This window comes from Salmo salar, chromosome 11, assembly GCF_965601325.2.
Source record: "Salmo salar chromosome 11, fSalSal1, whole genome shotgun sequence".
Lineage (NCBI taxonomy): Eukaryota > Metazoa > Chordata > Actinopteri > Salmoniformes > Salmonidae > Salmo > Salmo salar.
In genome coordinates this window covers 22,856,843-22,877,606 of record NC_138301.1, presented here as the reverse complement: position 1 = coordinate 22,877,606, position 20,764 = coordinate 22,856,843, and the positions used below count along the sequence as shown (strand labels likewise).

Below are 20,764 nucleotides of genomic sequence, written 5' to 3'. Positions count from 1 at the left end.
GAGTTTCAGGCCCCGGAGTGAACATAATTGTACATTCGCAAAGCCGATTAAAAACGAGGGCTGAGGTGCTTACGTTGCAAACTTCCCTTACTTGGCTAATCATTTGGACCGCCCTCCAAGATGGCAACGGGGATTCCCCCAAGGGCATAAGGCGAGGGTAAGTGGATGAGGGCGTGTCTTTTAAGTGTTTGTACCGCCACCCTTGTCAGTCTATCCATAATCTTTGCTTTAACTAACTTTGCTGCCTGATATGATTTGGTCAAGGGGGAAACGTTCAGCTGTTGTAATATAGAGCTTGCTCAACTTGCCCGGCTGACATAAATTGTCCAACTTGCACTTAAAACTCGGTCCTGGTGCCCCCACTGGGTTAACATTATTTGAATCCACTACACAGCAGATTCAAATAATCAAAGCTTGATGATGAGTTAGTTATTTGAATCAGCTGTGTAGTGCTGGGGGAGAGGGGCACAGGACCATGTTTGGAAACCCTGACTTAAAACAATGGGGGATGAACCAGAAAGATCAGTTTTAGGCTACGCCTATTGGAATTCCTTACGGTATCGTTGTTTTCAGTAAAACATTTTTAGCTGGGCCAACTTTAGAGCAGACTCAACTTGCCCGACTGCTCAGTTCACTTGCCCCGGGCAATAGGGCAACCCTTAAGGTCCCTGCTACAACTAGGTTGTAGAGTTTTTGTAGTTTTACCTGGTTACCATCAGGAGAGAAGAAAAATGGCCCCACCACTCTGGGACCTGTGGTGCCACCTCCGCTATATATCCAGCTCTCATACTAAAGCACTGACATTGTTCTCAATACTGTCATTTATAATCCTTTAAGGGTTTTAACAATTTTAATAGATTGTCTTATGATTCACTCACTCTAAAAGGTTACTGTTAAACCATTATACTTTAATAACATGTACATAGTCTACTTCGAAAATCAACATAGATACATTTGAAATAGTTTTCTACAGTTATCAAAGTACTAGAACATTTCTGATCGTTCTCACAAGGCATCCCCTCATCTTTAAAATTAGAAAACATTTCATCCAAACTCGCAAAAGGAAAAGTGTCTGAATGAAGCACTAGTCAACAGTGTTAGAGGTATTCAGCAGTGTGTGGTTGTTTCGCTCCAGTTAAAGGGGCAATCCTTAGTTTTGGCAAAAAGCTGAGGGATGGGGCTGGAGAAATGTAACCACTCAAAATTATAGACAGAGCTATAGATAAAAGGACTGACCATCCATGAAATCAAAATTATATTTATAATCATGTTTAAAATTTTTGTTTACATTTACTTTGTTTACCAACATTGTAGTAAAACAAGCTGATATTTTGAGTTCTGATGGGGTATGACAGTTTAACTAAGCTCATGAGGTATTTACCAGTTATATTCTTCAAGAATCAATGGTTACATATAAGTCCAAATATTGATATAGCAACTGCAGATTGCCCCTTTAATGACTAAGTCTTTGCATATGTATCCAATTGATTGAATTTGAATTGTTGATTGTTAGTATGTCTGGTCTTTCTTTTCACCAAAGAGTTCTGTCTCTGCCCAGCTGGGAGGCTGGCTTGTATCATGCACTCTCCTTGGGCAGCCCGTCAGATCCAAGCAGATGCTCACTAGGGTCCTCCACCATGCGAGGTCCAGGTCCAGCCTTATACACAAATCAGAAATAATCACTCAGACAAACCAACTTAATAATCACATCAAAATGTAGCAGATCCAAGCATAATGTGTGTGTTTATAGGATCTGCATTCCTGGTGATTTCCCGTAAGCTGGTTGGAGAGAGCATCAAGCTCGCTCCCCAAAACCCTCCACTATGCCAACCCGCAGAGATGCACAGGAAACGGGCAAAGGACCCAGAGGGTGCTGCCTATGTATGTATGTATGTATGTATGTATGTATGTATGTATGTATGTATGTATGTATGTATGTATGTATGTATGTATGTATGTATGTATGTATGTATGTATGTACCTTAGTGCTGATTATATAGCTGATTCCCTTCACCATGGGCTCCATACCAATGGCCTGCTTCAGTTCCTCAGATAGTGTTGTTGGGGCTACCGGAAGACCCTTTAGAAACCTGATGTGGGACAGGTAAAGTCACAGGAGGGAGTGTTGTCTGACTGCTTGAGTGTGTGTTTGTGAGAAACTCACTGTCCTCCATTGGTCTCTGGTGGGAATAAGTGTTTGACCACCTGGACAAACTCTTCCACATTCTGCTGAAGAGTGTAGATCACTGCATTGGGACCTGCATCAAACGTGTATGCCACCTGGTGGAGAAGAGAAAACATCATCGGTCACTGCTTATACTCAGGAAAAGAACTCTGGACCAAAGTTCTAGCTTTGTTACAGCAGTGTTATAACAGTGTTAGCAGAAGGAGGGTTATGATGCTGCACTAGTCCTCTGAGACTCATGAAGAAGTAGTCCTCTGAGACTCATGAAGAAGTACTAGGTCATAGACACGGTAAAGAGGTCAATAGAACGCAGACCATGGGGGATAGAAGGATGCCAGATTGGTGCACATTCAACAAATCTGTTCTAACAAAGTGGATATTCGTCAAATCCGCCATGATCGATGTATTGTAACAAGCCCACAATGTGTTTACAAAGTCCGATTTGGATATACTTGATGATTTTCAATGCATAACATATAGAAGTAGTTCCTTTTCAGGTTCAGAAGAAGTGACTGCTAAATGCTAACTCCCGTTCGTATAAGCTGGTAGCATAGAGAAATCAGTGGTGGTAGTCAAAGTCATTTTTTAACTGTAATGCAGTTGATTGGTGATGATGACATGAACATGTATTGAAGTTTACATTTACATTTACATTTAAGTCATTTAGCAGACGCTCTTATCCAGAGCGACTTACAAAATGGTGCATTCACCTTATGATATCCAGTGGAACAACCACTTTACAATAGTGCATCTAAATCTTTTAAGGGGGGGGGGGGGGGGGGGGGGGGGGGGGGGTTAGAAGGATTACTTTATCCTATCCCAGGTATTCCTTAAAGAGGTGGGGTTTCAGGTGTCTCCGGAAGGTGGTGATTGACTCCGCTGTCCTGGCGTCGTGAGGGAGCTTGTTCCACCATTGGGGTGCCAGAGCAGCGAACAGTTTTGACTGGGCTGAGCGGGAACTGTGCTTCCTCAGAGGTAGGGGGGCCAGCAGGCCAGTGGTGGATGAACGCAGTGCCCTTGTTTGGGTGTAGGGCCTGATCAGAGCCTGAAGGTATGGAGGTGCCGTTCCCTTCACAGCTCCGTAGGCAATCACCATGGTCTTGTAGCGGATGCGAGCTTCAACTGGAAGCCAGTGGAGAGAGCGGAGGAGCGGGGTGACGTGAGAGAACTTGGGAAGGTTGAACACCAGACGGGCTGCGGCGTTCTGGATGAGTTGTAGGGGTTTAATGGCACAGGCAGGGAGCCCAGCCAACAGCGAGTTGCAGTAATCCAGACGGGAGATGACAAGTGCCTGGATTAGGACCTGCGCCGCTTCCTGTGTGAGGCAGGGTCGTACTCTGCGAATGTTGTAGAGCATGAACCTACAGGATCGGGTCACCGCCTTGATGTTAGTGGAGAACGACAGGGTGTTGTCCAGGATCACGCCAAGGTTCTTATCTTGTCTTATTATTATTATCTTATCTTATTCTTGAAGTTGATATCAATACAAGCATTATACTCAGATTTTTACCACAACATTGTTTGAAATACACATAAACAATAGCCTAAATGTAGGCTAATTTCGCTTAGGGGAAATAAGGAGATTCTGGATCTTTCCATGGCATTTCCACTGTTTTGGTCAGGTTCCATTGACTTCTTTACCAGATCTATCCTTGGGCATGTTAACACATTTTCTATTCCTCTTGAACTGTAGAAATACTACCAGTTTCATATCTCTATTTCATTATCTCAGAATATCAACAATTACTGCACCTTGTTCTGCTTCTTAGCTTAGACCCCTTGTAGAACTGTCAATGTTCCATATGACTAGCACATTTCCATGACTAAACGAAAGGACTAACTCCCTGATGGTGCTCACCTTTGTTTCCCTGTAGTGACGGTTATAGCGGTGCACAAGGTTGATAACGTGGCGCGACACGTCGTTGAGGTAGAAGATGGGTGGGTAGGTGTCCAGACAGGTGGCATGGAACTGATTGCTATCCTTCATGGTCAGCTCAGCGAACGTCGTAAAGTCCCTCTTATGTACAGCCTCAATCATCTCCTTCATCCTGGCTGGGACCACAGAGTCTGCCCGGTGCTGAGGGGGAGAGCGCAAGGGTTAATAACTTTGTGTGTTTTTGTGTGTGTGTGTTTTTGTGTGTGTGTGTGTGTGTGTGTGTGTGTGTGTGTGTGTGTGTGTGTGTGTGTACGTACCTTCAGGAGACTGCTCGTCTCTACACTAGTTTGCATGCCGGAAGTGCTGCCAACTGGTTTCCGCTCAGAACTGACCTAAAAAGAGAGAGGGAGACAGAGAGATGGGGGTGTTGAGATTATTAAAGACATGGGAGAAATGTATATGTCAACATTTGCTCCAGAAAAAGCCATCTTCAGTAATGATCAGAAACCTACCACCAGTACAAGGACCCTGAGCTCAGGCCAGTGAGTCTCTGGCTCCACCTGCTGGGCCAGACTGTCCTTGCCATCTCCTTGCTGGCCCATAATCCACTGGACGAAGCCCCCATACATACTCCTACAGGCACTGCCTGAACCCTGCCTAGAAACCACAGACAACTCCCCCTCCACTCCCATCACCCGGGAAAGGGTGTACACTGGAACAGGAGAATGGAGTGAAGAGACAAGATGGAGAGACAAAAGGAAAAGAAGGAGTAAGGAGAAGAGGGATGAGGAGATGGAGACATTACTTAAGTTCCCAACATTTAAAAAGCATAAAACTAGTTTCACACAAGCTTTTACTTCATTTGATCCATTTAATGCTGTGTTAGGTACAAACCATTATGATAGGACACAGTCTCTTACCCAGACAGGCATAGCCGGCAGCAGAGGAGGCCAGTCCGGCTGCAGTTGGGAAGTTGTTGACAGAGCAGATGTGGACTTTATTGGACAAACCGGCCGTGTCTACATCAGCCTCCCCATCACTACGTCGCTTACGGGCCAGGCGCCGAACTGAGGAAGGAAACCACCAACAACAACATATTTCTTGTCCTCCCCTTTGCCCTCTCTTACCCTTCCCCCTCTACTCTCTCCCTCATATCATTGCATATAGTGACTCACTCTCCCTAAGGCAGGACTGTAGTCTGGGCTGGGTTATGTCCTCCTCTTTGCCGTTGAGCCAGATACGATCCTCCTGGAACGACCTGCTGCACGCCACTGTTGTGGTCGTTTTGAGCTGGGAGGAATAAGGACACAAGGCAGAAATCGTTAGTTTTTGTTGTTTTAACAAAACAATAATATTTAGCCACTTTGAGTGTTTGGTGTACAGTATTACAGTCTTACCTGGTCTTGATGTAATGTGACACTCAAAGATGAATTTATGGGTAGAATCAACTCTTCATCCCTCTTCCCCCCTTTGAAACAGCAATAACAACAAAGCATTTACAATTCAATACATAGTTATTTTCAAAGATTGTACAGAGAACATTCCTTTCACATCATTGTGGCAATACATTTGTCATGTACTAATGCACACACACCAAAGCGTGGCTAGAAGTGGCTACAGTGTTGCAAGCAAGCACTTCAATGATTCAATCAATGTTACAGTTTTACATTACATTAAGCTAGATGTGGTTGCCAGTGTTCTTTGGTTGAGTCAGACGATCAGATGTCTGTAGTGGATTATACGAAAATACAATACTCACAGTATTTGATGACAGCGATATTCACAGGCGCACTGCATGTTACCATGGTGAGCTTGTTGCCGCTGTCCTCGGGCATTTTGATAAAGTAAAATCAGGAGCAATAAAATAACAAAAAATACTATAAACGCGAGACTGTCTACTATTTCGAGATCCACTGACACAGTAACGTCTTCACTTTACAAAACGTCTCTGTGGATTGGAGGGGGTAGAGCACATGACTAAACCTCCCACCAATCAGAGCCACTCATGTTCCGTGACTGAAACAAGGCAGCCAATCCTTTTGATCAGACCACGGTCGCCTGAAGATGAGGCCAGAGCCACATTTAGGGGGCGTATCATGATCACAGCCAGAAATGCAGTCGTGACCGGATATTATCAATGATAGTGCGGGGTATATTTACCAAATACCGTATATTAACAGCTCTTGTGTTATGTTCTTCTTTTATCTTCTGTTATATGAAATTATGGTTACAGAGGAAAGAAAAACACACACCCTGTGTATTAATGTAATCTAGTGTATAATTATTGTTATTATAACAGGAACACTTGTTTTATGATCAAGAAGAATGACCCCTTGTCTGCTTTATCAATGCTGACATTGATTTATTGGGGTGAACATGAAACCAAATCTCCCATGAACTTATCTCCAAATATTCAGTAACATCATGCTTGTAAGAACATCAATGAACTGTCAGATATTGAGAATGACCTGTGGCAGGTGTACAATAGAATCAACCATTCATATATCTGTGGTCTCACCATACACCTGTTCAATACAAGTGAAGCAGGAAGTTCTTCAAGTGCTGTTGGAGACTGATTGAGAAAATGTAACAAATCCTGCTACAAATACATGTCTCAGCCTCTTAATGCACATACTGCATACATTTCAGCAGAGTATTTGAACCTAGTGAGTCAAAGCAACTATGTAATGTCAGCCTATACATTAGGATAGCCTAAGACACTACCTAGGAGGCCTTGTAAAGAAGATTGACTACATTTTAATACAAACTATATTTTTCTTACACCATTGCTCTTAAGTGATTATACTTTTTTATGAAAGCAAATGTAGTGCACACCCATATGACCAATCAATGAGTCTTCAAGCACTCAGCTCAAAGAGAAAATATCCTGATAAAACTGTTGATTATTTGTGGAATAAGCATTCAAATGTAAGGTTTTTTAATTTTTTTAAATGTAAACTGTTGCATACAGGTCAGCAAAAATTTACCCCAAAAAATGAATATACCCATGTGCTCTGTCCAATTTGATGGTTTCACTATTTACTGAGTAGCAGCAGACAGTATTCACAAAGCAGTCTCTAGAAAAAATGCATCAGCAGCAATATACCCTAAGTTGAATTTTGTTCTGCTTCTTGTGGTGGAGAAAAAGTAAAATGTGGTGAAAATGGATATAAGAGAGAATATAGTAATGAGTTCCAGATGCACACAGGGGCTGATGTGATATCCCTGGGTGCATCACTAATGCAGGGCCCTTGGCAAGTCAAAGATGGCCGCCAACGAACAGAGCCCTGCTCCAACCTATCCAGTCCTGAATCCCTCCCTAAGCCAGCCGTCTGACTGGCTCCTGAGCTCCTTTCAACGCATCAATCATCATCCTCATCATCTGAGTCCATCACCTTTCGTCGGTTGAACTGTGGGGAGGAGAGGGGATGCAGTCAGTTAAGTCTGTCTGAGATTGTGATATTGTATTTGATCCGTGGACTCACCTTGACAGTTGTCTTTTTTTCTGTTTGCTGACTAACTTTTTCTAGGATGTCGATCAAACCAGTCTCTGAAATCTGAAAAGAGACTATCCAAATGTAAGGAAGAGCCAATAGCAGATGGGTCAAGTCAGTGCTTTTCATAGGGAATTTTTCTTAATGTTTGAATGATAAGAAAAAAAATCTGAAAATTGCATGTGAATTCACGGGGCAAAATATGGTCCTGCGTACGAATGCTTGGGGGCAATGCAGTCACTAGTGAAGAGAACCAGCAGGCTGTCTAAGTGGTTTTTTTCAGGTCGCGTAAGTCCAAACAGTGTAAAAAAAATATACACTGCTCAAAAAAATAAAGGGAACACTTAAACAACACAATGTAACACCAAGTCAATCACACTTCTGTGAAATCAAACTGTCCACTTAGGAAGCAACACTGATTGACAATAAATTTCACATGCTGTTGTGCAAATGGAATAGACAACAGGTGGAAATTGGCAATTAGCAAGACACCCCCAATAAAGGAGTGGTTCTGCAGGTGGTGACCACAGACCCCTTCTCAGTACCTATGCTTCCTGGCTGATGTTTTGGTCACTTTTGAATGCTGGCGGTGCTTTCACTCTAGTGCTAGCATGAGACGGAGTCTACAACCCACACAAGTGGCTCAGGTAGTGCAGCTCATCCAGGATGGCACATCAATGCGAGCTGTGGCAAGAAGGTTTGCTGTGTCTGTCAGCGTAGTGTCCAGAGCATGGAGGCGCTACCAGGAGACAGGCCAGTACATCAGCAGACGTGGAGGAGGCCATAGGAGGGCAACAACCCAGCAGCAGGACCGCTACCTCCGCCTTTGTGCAAGGAGGAGCAGGAGGAGCACTGCCAGAGCCCTGCAAAATGACCTCCAGCAGGCCACAAATGTGCATGTGTCTGGTGGTGGGTCAGTCATGGTTTGGTGGTGGGTCAGTCATGGTGTGGGGTGGCATTTCTTTGGGGGTCCGCACAGCCCTCCATGTGCTCGCCAGAGGTAGACTGACTGCCATTAGGTACCGAGATGAGATCCTCAGACCCCTTGTGAGACCATATGCTGGTGCGGTTGGCCCTGGGTTCCTCCTAATGCAAGACAATGCTAGACCTCATGTGGCTGGAGTGTCAGCAGTTCCTGCAAGAGGAAGGCATTGATGCTATGGACTGGCCCGCCCGTTCCCCAGACCTGAAACCAATTGATCACATCTGGGACATCATGTCTCGCTCCATCCACCAACGCCACGTTGCACCACAGACTGTCCAGGAGTTGGCGGATGCTTTAGTCCAGGTCTGGGAGGAGATCCCTCAGGAGACCATCCGCCACCTCATCAGGAGCACGCCCAGGCATTGTAGGGAGGTCATACAGGCACGTGGAGGCCACACACACTACTGAGCCTCATTTTGACTTGTTTTAAGGACATTACATCAAAGTTGGATCAGCCTGTAGTGTGGTTTTCCACTTTCATTTTGAGTGTGACTCCAAATCCAGACCTCCATGGGTTGATAAATTGGATTTCCATTGATTATTTTTGTGTGATTTTGTTGTCAGCACATTCAACTATATAAAGAAAAAAGTATTTAATAAGATTATTTCATTCATTCAGATCTAGGATGTGTTATTTTAGTGTTCCCTTTATTTTTTTGAGCAGTGTATATAATATACACTGAGTGTAAAAAACATTAGGAACACCTGACCTTTCCATGACCGACTGACTAGGTGAATCCAGGTGAAAGCTATGATCCCTTATTGATGTCACTTGTTAAATCCACTTCAATCAGTGTAGATGAAGGGGAGGAGACAGGTTAAAGAAGGATTTTTAAGCCTTGAGACATGGATTGTGTATGTGTGCCATTCATATGAGAGGGGACGCAGTCCCTATGTTGTATTCTTGTCTCTACCTTCTTGCCCTTTGTGCTGTTGTCTGTGCCCAATGTTTGTACCATGTTTTGTGCTGCTACCATGTTGTTTTCATGTTGTGTTTCTACCATGCAGTGTTGTCATTTGTTGCTGCCTTGCTATGTTGTTGTCTTCGGTCTCTCTTTATGTAGTGTTGTGTTCTCTCTTGTCGTGATGTGTGTTTTGTCCTATATATTTTTTCTTGTTGTTGATCCCAGCCCGTCCCCACCCTAACCCTAACCCTTTGCCTTTTGGTAGGCCATCATTGTAAATAAGAATTTGTTCTAAACTGACTTGCCTAGTTAAATAAAGGTAAAAATAATTTTTTAAATTGGGTGAATGGGCAAGACAAAAGTTAAGTGCCTTTGAACAGGGTATGGTAGTAGGTGCCAGATATTTGCAGTGCTGCTGGGTTTTTCACGCTCAACAGTTTCCTGTGTGTATCAAGATTGGTCCACCACCCAAAGGACATTCAGCCAACGTAACAACTGTGGGTAGCATTGGAGTCAACATGGGCCAGCATCCCTGTGAAATGCTTTTGACACCTTGTAAAGTCCACGCCCCGATGAATAGAGGTTGTTCTGAGAGCAAAAGGCGGTTGCAACTGAATATTAGGAAGGTGTTTCTAATGTTTGTACACACACATAGTTGAAGTCAGAAGTTTACATACACCTTAGCCAAATGCTTTTAAACTCAGTTTTTCACAATTCCTGACATTTAATCCTAGTAAACATTCCCTGTTTTAGGTCCGTTAGGATCACCACCTTATTTTAAGAATGTGAAAATATCAGAATAATAGTTTACATACACTAACAACAATTGTTTACAGAAAGATTATTTCACTGTATCACAATTCCAGTGGGTCAGAAGTTTATATACACTAAGTTGTTAGTGTATGTAAACTATTATTCTGACATTTCACAATCGCAGGAAATTAGCTTTAAAACTGCAAAAAGTTATTTCAGTTCCAATGAGAACTTTGTAGAATTGTAGGAAATTGGCTTAAAAATGTAGAAATCTCTCTACACCGCCAAGATGGGGGCCTCTAAAATGTTCTCGCCCCCTACCTCATCCTTAGCCTAAGCCCCACTTTTTTCAGTTAGGGATTGTTTTCTAAGCATTAACAATCCTAATTTTGTTTAAATGTAAGTTCAATGATACATGTCCACATATGCTTTAGGTCCAGTTCTCTCACCTTTCCTCCCAGCTGGCCCATGCGGGCCATCTGTATGAGGTAATTCTCCACTGCTTTGGCCTTCTCTGGCTTCACCAGAGCCAAGTTACTCACTGCAACGCAACAAAACATAGCAGGCTTTTAGGCAATGGCGCCACCTATTGCTAACCAGGCGTAGGTACTGAAAGTTCCAATATCAGCTCAATGATTCATTCAAAGCAGGGGGATATGAAAGACCTACATCTGGCGCGGGCGGACTGGTCTAGAACCTGAGCCAGTATGGAGTTCCTCATCTCTGTTTCCCTGTGAAAAGACAGTACAGAAGATTATAGTTAGGCCACAATGGCTACGTTTACACATGCAGCCCAATTGGGCTGCCAGTGTAAATGAAGCCAATTGTTTTATCACATTGACTAAATTTATAAATAGTCTGTTACATAGTTCTTCATAAACCAGAGCTGCAAACTGCAGGTCAAGACATGCAACATTAGCAAACTACTGTGAACTAAACCAACAACAGGGGAGACATCTGAGTCTCTGAAATGTAGCTTTACTCAGCGCTGAGTTGTGAATGCATGACAGGAATACAAGTTTAGATGGATAAATAATGAAGACTAACCTCTGTTTGGCCTCCTGCTGCCCTTGCTGGTCATTTGAAGAGTCCTGGGAAGGGAGGGGAGAAAATAGGCAGTCAAAGTCCACACCTTTCTTTAGTTGTTTAAAAATATTTTTTTTTTTTTACAAGAGAACAGACCAGCCAACAGGCTACTGTATCACACAGCCATGCTGAGAGCGCACATCGGCTCTCTATTGAAGAAGTGTAGCCTAATATTGACATTAATTTTTCACACCCTTGGCAAAGGGACTAGATCTTTGAACAACAGTTTAAACTGTACCAAAACGTGGTTCAGAAAACAACCCTTTGCCCCCTCCCCTATCCCTACTCCTTTGGAGTTTGCAGATCTGAAAGAGCCTTTTGGTAGACTGGGTGGAGCCATCCCCGTATTGATTACACCTGCCCAGTTCCTTCAAATCTAGCCGACCTCAAGAGGGACAGGGATAGGGAGTGGGACTGGGATACAATTAACTGTAGTATAGTAGAATACAAAGTTAATATTTACAGGTTTCTGGAAAATATTTTTATACAAAGCTTTCGAAATAATACAAAAACATTAAAAATAAATGTTAACATATAAGCTTCACTCAAGCTTGACCATGTCCCAAACCATTCAGAACACATCATAGTTCTGGCATTCAAACATTTTTTGCTATTCCTTTATTGCAAACATACTTGGGTCACATTACTCAAGGAGCACAGCCAGAACTGCCAGACATGCTGCATTGCTCAGTCCAGGTCATTAATTATACAGCCTTTTGCCATGTCACCGTCATCACACAATGTGCAGTACAGTGGCTGTACAGCAGCTTACCCCGGGATTCATTTGGTTCCAAGACAGACTCTGAAAAATTAGCAACTCAAACTCAATCAAAACATCTCTGTTGGAGGAAAGGATTCCTAGTGTGTCTATGTCCATCCCATTCCCAATCTTTTGATTGATAATCTCTGTCATCATGTCACTCATATTTAGGTATAACCCATTCATAGACACTAACTACCTTTAGCGCCTATTGACAATAGTATCTTCTGGCCGGGGGAGTTTTGTTAAGAGCCCCGACACTCGTTGCGGATGTTAAAACGCATTGCTTGCGGTATGGTTTTGGAAACATAAGTAATGTGTCTTTCATATATGCGAGAAATAATAATAAATACAAAAAATAAAAAAGGTTAAATTACTACACACCTTATTTTGATTTTTTTATTATTAACCTTTATTTAACCAGGGTCTCATTTCCAATGGTGCCCTGAGAACAAAAGTTCAAGCAATGTGAACAACAATTCCAGCATGATCACTACAAAGTTACAGTTACAACATTTCAAATAAATTGTTACATTCAAAAGGTTAGTAGAAACAAATATATACAATCTATAAAAACAAGTGCAGTTTTCATAGGTCACATTTTTTATTATAGCCATAAATTCACCTTTTGGAACCAAATAATCAAGGTTTAGAGTGACCTGTAGGTCATTCCAGGACTGAGGGGCATAGTAACTAAAAGCAGCCTTCCCTAACTCAGAGGAGACCTATGGAATCTCTAGTACCAACCAGTCTTGACAGAGAGTATTATACTTACCAGATTTCCTATTTAGAAGTGAGATGAGGTAGTATGGGAGTTTCTGGAGAAGTGCTTTATATATTAACATTAGCCAATGTTGGGTCCTTCTGTTACTCAGAGACTCCCATCCAACATAACTATATAAGAGAAAATGATGTGGACAGAAATTATCACCAATGATAAAACGAAAGGCTGAGTGGTAGACTGTATCTAGAGGTTAACACAGAGGTTGCCGTATGCATGAAGATTGAGTCGCCATAGTCAATTACTGGGAAGTGTTGCTTGAACAATCTTCCCCCTATCTTCAAAAGTGAGACAATTTATTTCTATAGTGGCAGTGGCGTTTATACTTGTCACATATCAGTTTGCAAACAATGTAAAAAAAAAAGAAGGCCTTAATAAAGCTGCATACGAACATGGTCTCTTTTTGCTTTCTTGAGTAAGGCAGCTCCAAAATGCAGGTGTTTCAGCCTAGCTCAGTACTTTCTGTGGTGGAAGGGCAGCCAGCAGAAGATATTGAGCATAGGGGTTGCTAATAGAGGTCGACCGATTAATCGGAATGGCCGATTAATTAGGGCCGATTTCAAGTTTTCATAACAATCAGTAATCGGTATTTTTGGGCGCTGATTTGGCACATTTTTTCTTCTTCTTTTTTTTTTTTACACATTTATTTAACTAGGCAAGTCAGTTAAAAACACATTCTTATTTTCAATGACGGCCTAGGAACGGTGGGTTAACTGGCTTGTTCAGGGGCAGAACGACAGATTTTTACCTTGTCAGCTCGGGGATTCAATCTTGCAACCTTACGGTTAACTAGTCCAACGCTCTAACCATCTGCTTTACATTGCACTCCACGAGGAGCCTGCCTGTTACGCGAATGCAGTAAGAAGCCAAGGTAAGTTGCTAGCTAGCATTAAACTTATCTTATAAAAAACAATCAATCAATCATAATCACTAGTTAACTACACATGGTTGATGATATTACTAGTTTATCTAGACTGTCCTGCGTCGCATATAATCGATGCGGTGCGCATTCGCGAAAAAGGACTGTCGTTGCTCCAACATGTACCTAACCATAAACATCAATGTCTTTCTTAAAATCTATACACAAGTATATAATTTTAAACCTGCATATTTTAATTTCTTTTAACTAGGGAAAATGTGTCACCTCTTGCAACAGAGTCAGGGTATATGCAGTGTGAAGACTATTTCTTCCTAACAAAGACAGCCAAATTCGCCAAACGGGGGATGATTTAACAAAAGCGCATTTGCGAAAAAAGCACAATCGTTGCACGACTGTACCTAACCATAAACATCAATGCCTTTCTTAAAATCAATACACAGAAGTATATATTTTTAAACCTGCATATTTAGCTAAAAGAAATCCAGGTTAGCAGGCAATATTAACCAGGTGAAATTGTGTCACTTCTCTTGCGTTCATTGCACGCAGAGTCAGGGTATATGCAACAGTTTGGGCCGCCTGGCTCGTTGCGAACTAATTTGCCAGAATTTTACGTAATTATGACATAACATTGAAGGTTGTGCAATGTAACAGGAATATTTAGACTTAGGGATGCCACCCGTTAGATAAAATACGGAACGGTTCCGTATTTCACTGAAAGAAAAAACGTTTCGTTTTCGAGATGATAGTTTCCGGATTCGACCATATTAATGACCTAAGGCTCGTATTTCTGTGTGTTATTATATTATAATTAAGTCTATGATTTGATAGAGCAGTCTGACTGAGCAGTGGTAGGCAGCAGCAGGCTCGTAAGCATTCATTCAAACAGCACTTTACTGCGTTTGCCAGCAGCTCTTAGCAATGCTTCAAGCATTGCGCTGTTTATGACTTCAAGCCTATCAACTCCCGAGATTAGGCTGGCAATACTAAAGCACCTATTAGAACATCCAATAGTCAAAGATATACAAAATACAAATGGTATAGAGTGAAATAGTCCTATAATAACTACAACCTAAAACTTCTTACCTGGGAATATTGAAGATTCATGTTAAAAGGAACCACCAGCTTTCATATGTTCTCATGTTCTGAGCAAGGAACTTAAACGTTATCTTTTTTTACATGGCACATATTGTACTTTTACTTTCTTCTCCAACACTTTGTTTTTGCATTATTTAAACCAAATTGAACATGTTTCCTTATTTATTTGAGACTAAATAATTTTATTGATGTATTATATTAAGTTAAAATAAAAGTGTTCATTGTTCATTCAGTATTGTTGTAATTGTCATTATTACAAATATATATATAAAAATCAGCCGATTAATCGGTAGCGGCTTTTTTTGGTCCTCCAATAATCCAGTATTGGCGTTTAAAAATCATAATCGGTCGACCTCTAACAATGAGTTTGCCCCACAAAGATTTACATGCTAAAATCGCCACTGTATAAAGGAAATCAATCTTTACTTGCAAATTTTGGTTTTTTAAAAGCCAACTTATCATCAATCCAAATGTCTAGCTACTTATAAATGGAGAACTATCTCAATTTGGGCTCCTCTCAAGGTCTTTAGAATCAATTTTACAAGACCTGGAGAAAAACAAACTTGGTTTTATCAACATTCATTTAAGATCGGTGATCGATTCTTGAATTGAATCAAAGCCAAGCTGAAGGTCATGAATGGCTTGCTGCACTGAGGGGGCACGTTAATAAATTACTCATCTGCATAGAGATGTAAGCCCCAGTTATTATTATTCAGGGACAAACCAACATTATTTATGTAAATAGTGAACAGTAAAGGGCCTAGTATTGAGCCTTGTGGCACTCCTTTGGTTATGTTAAGAAAATTAGACTGAACTCAATCAGAAGATATACATTTACTTCTGTCGTGCAGTTGCCTGGAAACCGGAGGTTGAATTGCATTGAATCCTACGTTGGGCAGAAAGTAGCATTTCAGTCAAGAAAGTTTCCTCCCCCGACCTCTACAAGCCAGAATGTTGAATAAAATAATATTATAGTGTACTTAACCGGTTGTCCATGCAGTTGGTCCTTTTGGCAGTAGTAATGTGAAACAATATATCCACAGGAAAGTATAATTACATAAATGTTTCAAAGCACTGGTAATGTGTTCAGACTTCTATCACATGAAGCATGAGCAGAACAATGTAAACACATGCACAAGCTCGGCAAGTACGCACACATCTCGTGCATGTGTTTTTATCTTCTGTGAATGTTTCAGGTGATTTGCGCTTCGAACACCTGTGCGTAAACGGAAGACGGACACCACAAACTTGTTGTCACTGAAAAAAAATACTGTCAGCTGCAAATGTTTTAAAATGTATTTTAATGTGATATGAAAGTTGAGGGCTTTGTGTTTCTAGAACCATACTGCAATTGAGAATCGATTCAAGTTTTGATGGCTGTTTTGGCTGCCATAGCTAACTCGCCTCTAAACAGAACATGTAAGGTCCTTGGACTAAAAGGAGTGATTTTAGGCTCATTTAGTCCAATATTGGGCTAATCTAGGTATATCTATTAAGTAAAGTGTTTTGCTTAATGAGCTTTAGAAATCAGTGCCAAACAGGCTTGCTAGATAATCCAGACAGAACTAACAATGATGTTCAGTTGATTGCTACAAACTAGGTCTGAAAAACTGACATTCACACTACTCTCGCACATGTGCACCTAAACACCTGGGCACATGCACGCGCACCAGGGGAGCGGTAGGGCGGGCACGCGATTCTCAACGCCAGAGGAGTGGGAGACGCGAGCGCCAAAATCAACTAGTCATTGTCCTGTTCATAAATTAAATGTATGTTTGTCTCGCCTATTCGTTGAAGTGTCTGCTATTCATAAATGTTGATTAAATCACATCATATAGCTTACTAGCTAGTGGTAGTATAACTCGTGTCTCGCATGAGTTTACTAGCTAACGTTAGCTAGCTATCAAGCTACAGTACCTTATTACTAACTACTTTAGCTAGTAAACTAGGTACTGAATTATCTGGCTGCTATGCAAACATGCAATGAACAGTAATAGAGAATTCGTTAAAGATAGTGATAGGTTAAAATACTCTAAACTTGAGCTATAAGGCTAACACTAGCTAGCTAGCGACAGAATGAACAGTGGATCTCCATATATGGTCGGAACTATGCATTTTTGGTCCCCTCTGGTTCTCGCCTTACCCCATGTTTTGACTGCAGTTCAGCCATGCGTTGCTGCCTGATAGCCTCCAATTCGTCGTCTGCCATTGTTTTCGAATGTATAGAAAATAGGCCTTATCAGTGGTAAAATAAGAAAATCTGTCACTTCACGAGTCTTGTGGAACTGTTTCGTTAGGGGCCGGGCCCTGCTTCAGTATAATGTAATCGATCTCAGAATAATCCAATATGCATCCAGAATAAAGCAATCGAGCCACAAAAGGATGATCTCGTAGAAATGATGAGTGGCTGGAAACTAGGCCTGCCCATCAACCAGTCACACTTACAACATAAAATATAATTAAATTAGTCATACATAAACATAAGATTGTAATTGTTTATTTTGCTATCTAGATTTTTCAAAATGAATTTCAGGACACAAAAATAGGTAATCAATATTCTGAAGGAAATGGCACACATCACAACCCCACTGTCTAATAAAGCTTAGAAATGTTGTTAACATCAGATCAAACATAAAAAAAGTGTTTGCTGTCATCGATTGGTCCAAAAAGGCAAGTGAAACAAATGACTGGGATCTCTCAGAGAGCCTTGGATGACAGGAGCACATAACAACTGTTACTGGTAGAAATGTACCACATAAATGATACTGTTCTTGTGTTCTGTACTCAATAACTATAATAGTATAACTAGTATTACAGAAGAGTGCTTTCTTCAGTACATTTCTACCTACAATAACTGATGGATGACTTTCAACCACCTGAATAGGCCCAGGTGACAGGTGCGGGTCACAGTCAGCCAGGGGCGCGTTCAGCAGGACACAACGCTTTGGAACGTTCAGATGTTTATTCATCATAACATATTTCTTCTATCTGACATGTAGAACAAGGAATCATGTAGACTCTGGTCATGGCATTTCTATCTGCAACGTTCAACAATGTTTAATCTCTCGTGGACAGACTACGTAAACATAAATGGTCCCGTAGATCTGGCATGATAAACGGGATGAGTGAGATAATGAGCAGCATTAGTTCCGGTGCTTTGGACTAATCACGATTTCACAGGTGTTAGCATCTTTCAAATTTTGGAAGGGGAGGAGACATTTGAACCATAGACTTGCCCGTAACTTGCAAAGAGAGAAGGGTGGAGCTCTTCGTTCCAGTTGCGATCTCTTCCCTTAATACATATGGACCCGGAACTTAATCAAGCATCTGACAATTAAGCAAGACGTTAGTTCTGGGTTAACCGAGATTAGACAACGTTTGACAACTGAATGTGGCCCAGGTGAGAGATGGTGAGTGGGGGTGAGTGACAGACTCTCTAGCTCCCCCGGTAGGTAGTGTAGGAGAAGCGGCTGCAGAGCAGAGGAATATGGAACTTCTGACTGTGGTCCGTTATGGTGAAGACTATCTGCAGATAAACACAGACCACCAATGTGTTAGTAACCACTCAGCCAACCAATAGAAGCTACCGAAACATTTAGCGTTCAGTTAGAGATCGCATAGTTGACAAGGAAATAAACAGAAGCTGATTCTGTAGATATAAAGAAACATTTATGACTAACTTCATATGTCCAACAGTCATACATTTAAATGCACCCACTATTTATGATAAAAGCATTGAAGACTGTCTTCAACTAACCTCGACGTATGGGTAGAAAGAGGTCTCTCCCAGACTCTCCCAGTATTGGCCCGTCTCAAAGCGCATCTTGTACACCGCTGGAGTGAAAGTTTCGCTGGTGATGAGTCCTGGGCAGCGCCCATCATCATTAGTAGTCCTGAGAAGAAATTATTTAAAATTATATAAAATACTGATTACATTGGACATTGGTTTGATGTGATCCTGAAATAAGCCTTGGCTAATTAACATTACTACCGGTATATATTCATATTTGATCATATTATGCAGCCCTACTGAAAGAGGCTGTAGAGGTGAATCTGAAATTGATAAAATAAATACTAAATGTGTATTTGTCTACTATATTGATTATTATGGAGCTGCTAAGAAATTATTGTGTTAATTTCCTTTCTATGTCTGTTAACTGGTGCTGCAGCACTCTCTGTGATGAGGTTACCCTGTGGTGAGAAGGTTCCAGAGTGAAGTGGAGGGATCCATGCGATGCAGGCTGAGGGCCATGCGGGCTCCAGGGACGCCCATCCCGGTGTTCAGGACGTGAGTGGTCAGTGGGCTGTATGGAGCTGCCATCTCTGCACACTACAGCGCATACACCGAGAGCATAGTGAGTAAACATTATGGACATATGGCTACTGTAATTTTGCACACTATATACAGAAAGCTGTAGGTTAACTGTAGCCTATAAATGATTTATTATTTGGGTTAAAATAGAAGGTAGGCCTAGCTGAACCCTTAATATCTATGAGCTGAACTAACCCAACATTTGTTATATTTTCCCATCTTTTACTTTCGCTTTATTACTTTATTGAATTTCATAACAATCCTGCAGACAAACGAAGTCACACGTCAATAATTTCGGTTTATAATATTGTAATACAAAAAACACTATTTCTGAAAATCAAAAGCAATATATTAGCCTACCGTGTATTCACCCAAAAGATGATCCTTTATGTGCTGTAATCTGCTGGTACTCATGCGCGCTGATTTCAAAGTCGTCCCGAACCAGTTTCCCCCTCTAGTGAAAAGTATGGCATTTACGGTGAATTAACTGTAACAGATTTTAAGCACAAGTTCCAAACTCACGAGGTTATTCATATGACTAGGGCTGCTCTGTTTGCTGTTGCAACTTACATATCTCGTTGGGAGGAACATCAGCATTTGTTAATGGTTAAGAGTATGCAAACATCCCAGTCACAATTGTCCTTTTAACGTTTTTGGAAACAGGCTTGGGTCAATGTGCGTTATAGCACACTAGATAAGTCCTTAATAATGATAATAGTGAGGATTGTAGGCCTAAATGTCATTATTAGCATAATTGTGTAGCCTAATATCGGTTCAGTCAGGGTGAATAACATAGCTTAAAAACATCCCAACACTGCTCTATGAGTTGCTTTATTTTCCTTTCAATCCAGTTTAGAAGCTAGTTATATATAATGTACAGTACATTCAGAAGAATTCAGATCCCTTGACTTTTTCCACATTTTGTTAGGCCTTATTCTAAAATTGATTACATAGATTTTCCCCCTCATCAATCAACACACAATACCCTATAATGACAAAGCAAAAACAGTTTTTGTTAGAAATTTTAGCAAAAATAAATAAAAACGAAAAAAATTAATTTGCATAACTATTCAGACCCTTTACTCTGTACTTTGTTGAAGCACCTTTGGCAGTGATTAGAGCCTCGAGTCTTCTTGGGTATGACACTACAAGCTTTGACACTACAAACATTTGTTTTTGCTTTGTCGTTATGGGGTATTGCGTGTAGATTGATGAGTAACATTTTTTATTTAATACATTTTTGAATAAGGCTGTAACGTAACAAAATGTGGAAAAAGTCCAGGGGTCTGAAAACTTTCCAAATGTACTGTATGTAAACTTTGTTGAAACTCCACTGTCTGTATTCTGTCTCTAAATGTTGTCTATCACTAGCAGCTGCAGCACCATATCATCAAGTAAAATTCGGAGTATGTGTAAATGTACTTGGCGAATAAAGGTGATTCTGAGAGATAAAAAGCATCTTGCTTTCCCCATCCTCTCTGTAACACTCACATACTGTATACACACAGTTTACACACATTCCGCTGTGTCTGATGTTGAGCTTTACAATGTTTGTTGTTCAGTCAGCATTAGTTACACACATTACAGCATTGCCTTTTATCCTGTTTCCCTTTATTACACACACAGACACGGGAACCAAACAACTGATTCCT

General features: G+C 41.2%; 3 protein-coding genes across 5 annotated transcripts; all 3 read right to left on the bottom strand.

Annotated features, from left to right (window-relative positions):
• Positions 1-887: 887 nt before the first annotated feature.
• On the bottom strand, positions 888-6,008 carry mvda (mevalonate (diphospho) decarboxylase a). Its single transcript, XM_014127046.3, has 10 exons — positions 5,821-6,008; positions 5,459-5,529; positions 5,237-5,351; positions 4,982-5,128; positions 4,574-4,773; positions 4,379-4,453; positions 4,044-4,262; positions 2,165-2,280; positions 1,982-2,090; positions 888-1,657 (listed from the first exon to the last, which is right to left on the bottom strand). The coding sequence occupies exons 1-10, from the start codon at positions 5,894-5,896 to the stop codon at positions 1,577-1,579; spliced, it is 1,209 nt and encodes a 402-aa protein (XP_013982521.1). The 5' UTR covers positions 5,897-6,008; the 3' UTR covers positions 888-1,576.
• A 974-nt stretch (positions 6,009-6,982) lies between these two features.
• On the bottom strand, positions 6,983-17,136 carry pdcd5 (programmed cell death 5). 2 transcript variants are annotated; one of them, XM_014127036.3, is made up of 7 exons: positions 16,944-17,136; positions 12,057-12,086; positions 11,246-11,289; positions 10,868-10,929; positions 10,648-10,739; positions 7,547-7,618; positions 6,983-7,471 (listed from the first exon to the last, which is right to left on the bottom strand). In XM_014127036.3, the coding sequence occupies exons 1-7, from the start codon at positions 17,007-17,009 to the stop codon at positions 7,424-7,426; spliced, it is 414 nt and encodes a 137-aa protein (XP_013982511.1). In that variant the 5' UTR covers positions 17,010-17,136; the 3' UTR covers positions 6,983-7,423.
• Positions 17,137-17,281: 145 nt separating this feature from the next.
• Positions 17,282-19,699, bottom strand: LOC106562276 (5-hydroxyisourate hydrolase). 2 transcript variants are annotated; one of them, XM_045689180.2, is made up of 4 exons: positions 19,484-19,699; positions 18,991-19,130; positions 18,558-18,693; positions 17,282-18,326 (listed from the first exon to the last, which is right to left on the bottom strand). In XM_045689180.2, exons 2-4 carry the CDS (start codon positions 19,119-19,121, stop codon positions 18,237-18,239), a joined length of 357 nt encoding a protein of 118 aa, XP_045545136.1. In that variant the 5' UTR covers positions 19,122-19,130; positions 19,484-19,699; the 3' UTR covers positions 17,282-18,236. The 2 variants fall into 2 exon arrangements, with proteins under 2 accessions (XP_045545136.1, XP_013982522.1); XM_014127047.3 differs by having other exon boundaries at positions 19,473-19,695.
• Between the last annotated feature and the right edge of the window lie 1,065 nt (positions 19,700-20,764).

Excerpts from the sequence above, each read along its gene's own strand:
- mvda (XM_014127046.3), bottom strand. The coding sequence starts at position 5,896 with ATGCCCGAGGACAGCGGCAACAAGCTCACCATGGTAACATGCAGTGCG. Across the intron at positions 5,352-5,458 it reads TCACATTACATCAAGACCAG|CTCAAAACGACCACAACAGT; the intron begins GTAAGACTGTAA and ends TATTCCTCCCAG. Across the intron at positions 5,129-5,236 it reads ACAGTCCTGCCTTAGGGAGA|TTCGGCGCCTGGCCCGTAAG; the intron begins GTGAGTCACTAT and ends TTCCTTCCTCAG.
- pdcd5 (XM_014127036.3), bottom strand. The coding sequence starts at position 17,009 with ATGGCAGACGACGAATTGGAGGCTATCAGGCAGCAACGCATGGCTGAA. Across the intron at positions 10,930-11,245 it reads CAGCAGGAGGCCAAACAGAG|GGAAACAGAGATGAGGAACT; the intron begins GTTAGTCTTCAT and ends GTCTTTTCACAG. Across the intron at positions 7,472-7,546 it reads AAAAAAAGACAACTGTCAAG|TTCAACCGACGAAAGGTGAT; the intron begins GTGAGTCCACGG and ends TCCTCCCCACAG.
- LOC106562276 (XM_014127047.3), bottom strand. The coding sequence starts at position 19,526 with ATGAGTACCAGCAGATTACAGCACATAAAGGATCATCTTTTGGGTGAA. Across the intron at positions 19,131-19,472 it reads ATCTTTTGGGTGAATACACG|TGTGCAGAGATGGCAGCTCC; the intron begins GTAGGCTAATAT and ends TATGCGCTGTAG. Across the intron at positions 18,694-18,990 it reads TGGAACCTTCTCACCACAGG|GACTACTAATGATGATGGGC; the intron begins GTAACCTCATCA and ends ATTTCTTCTCAG.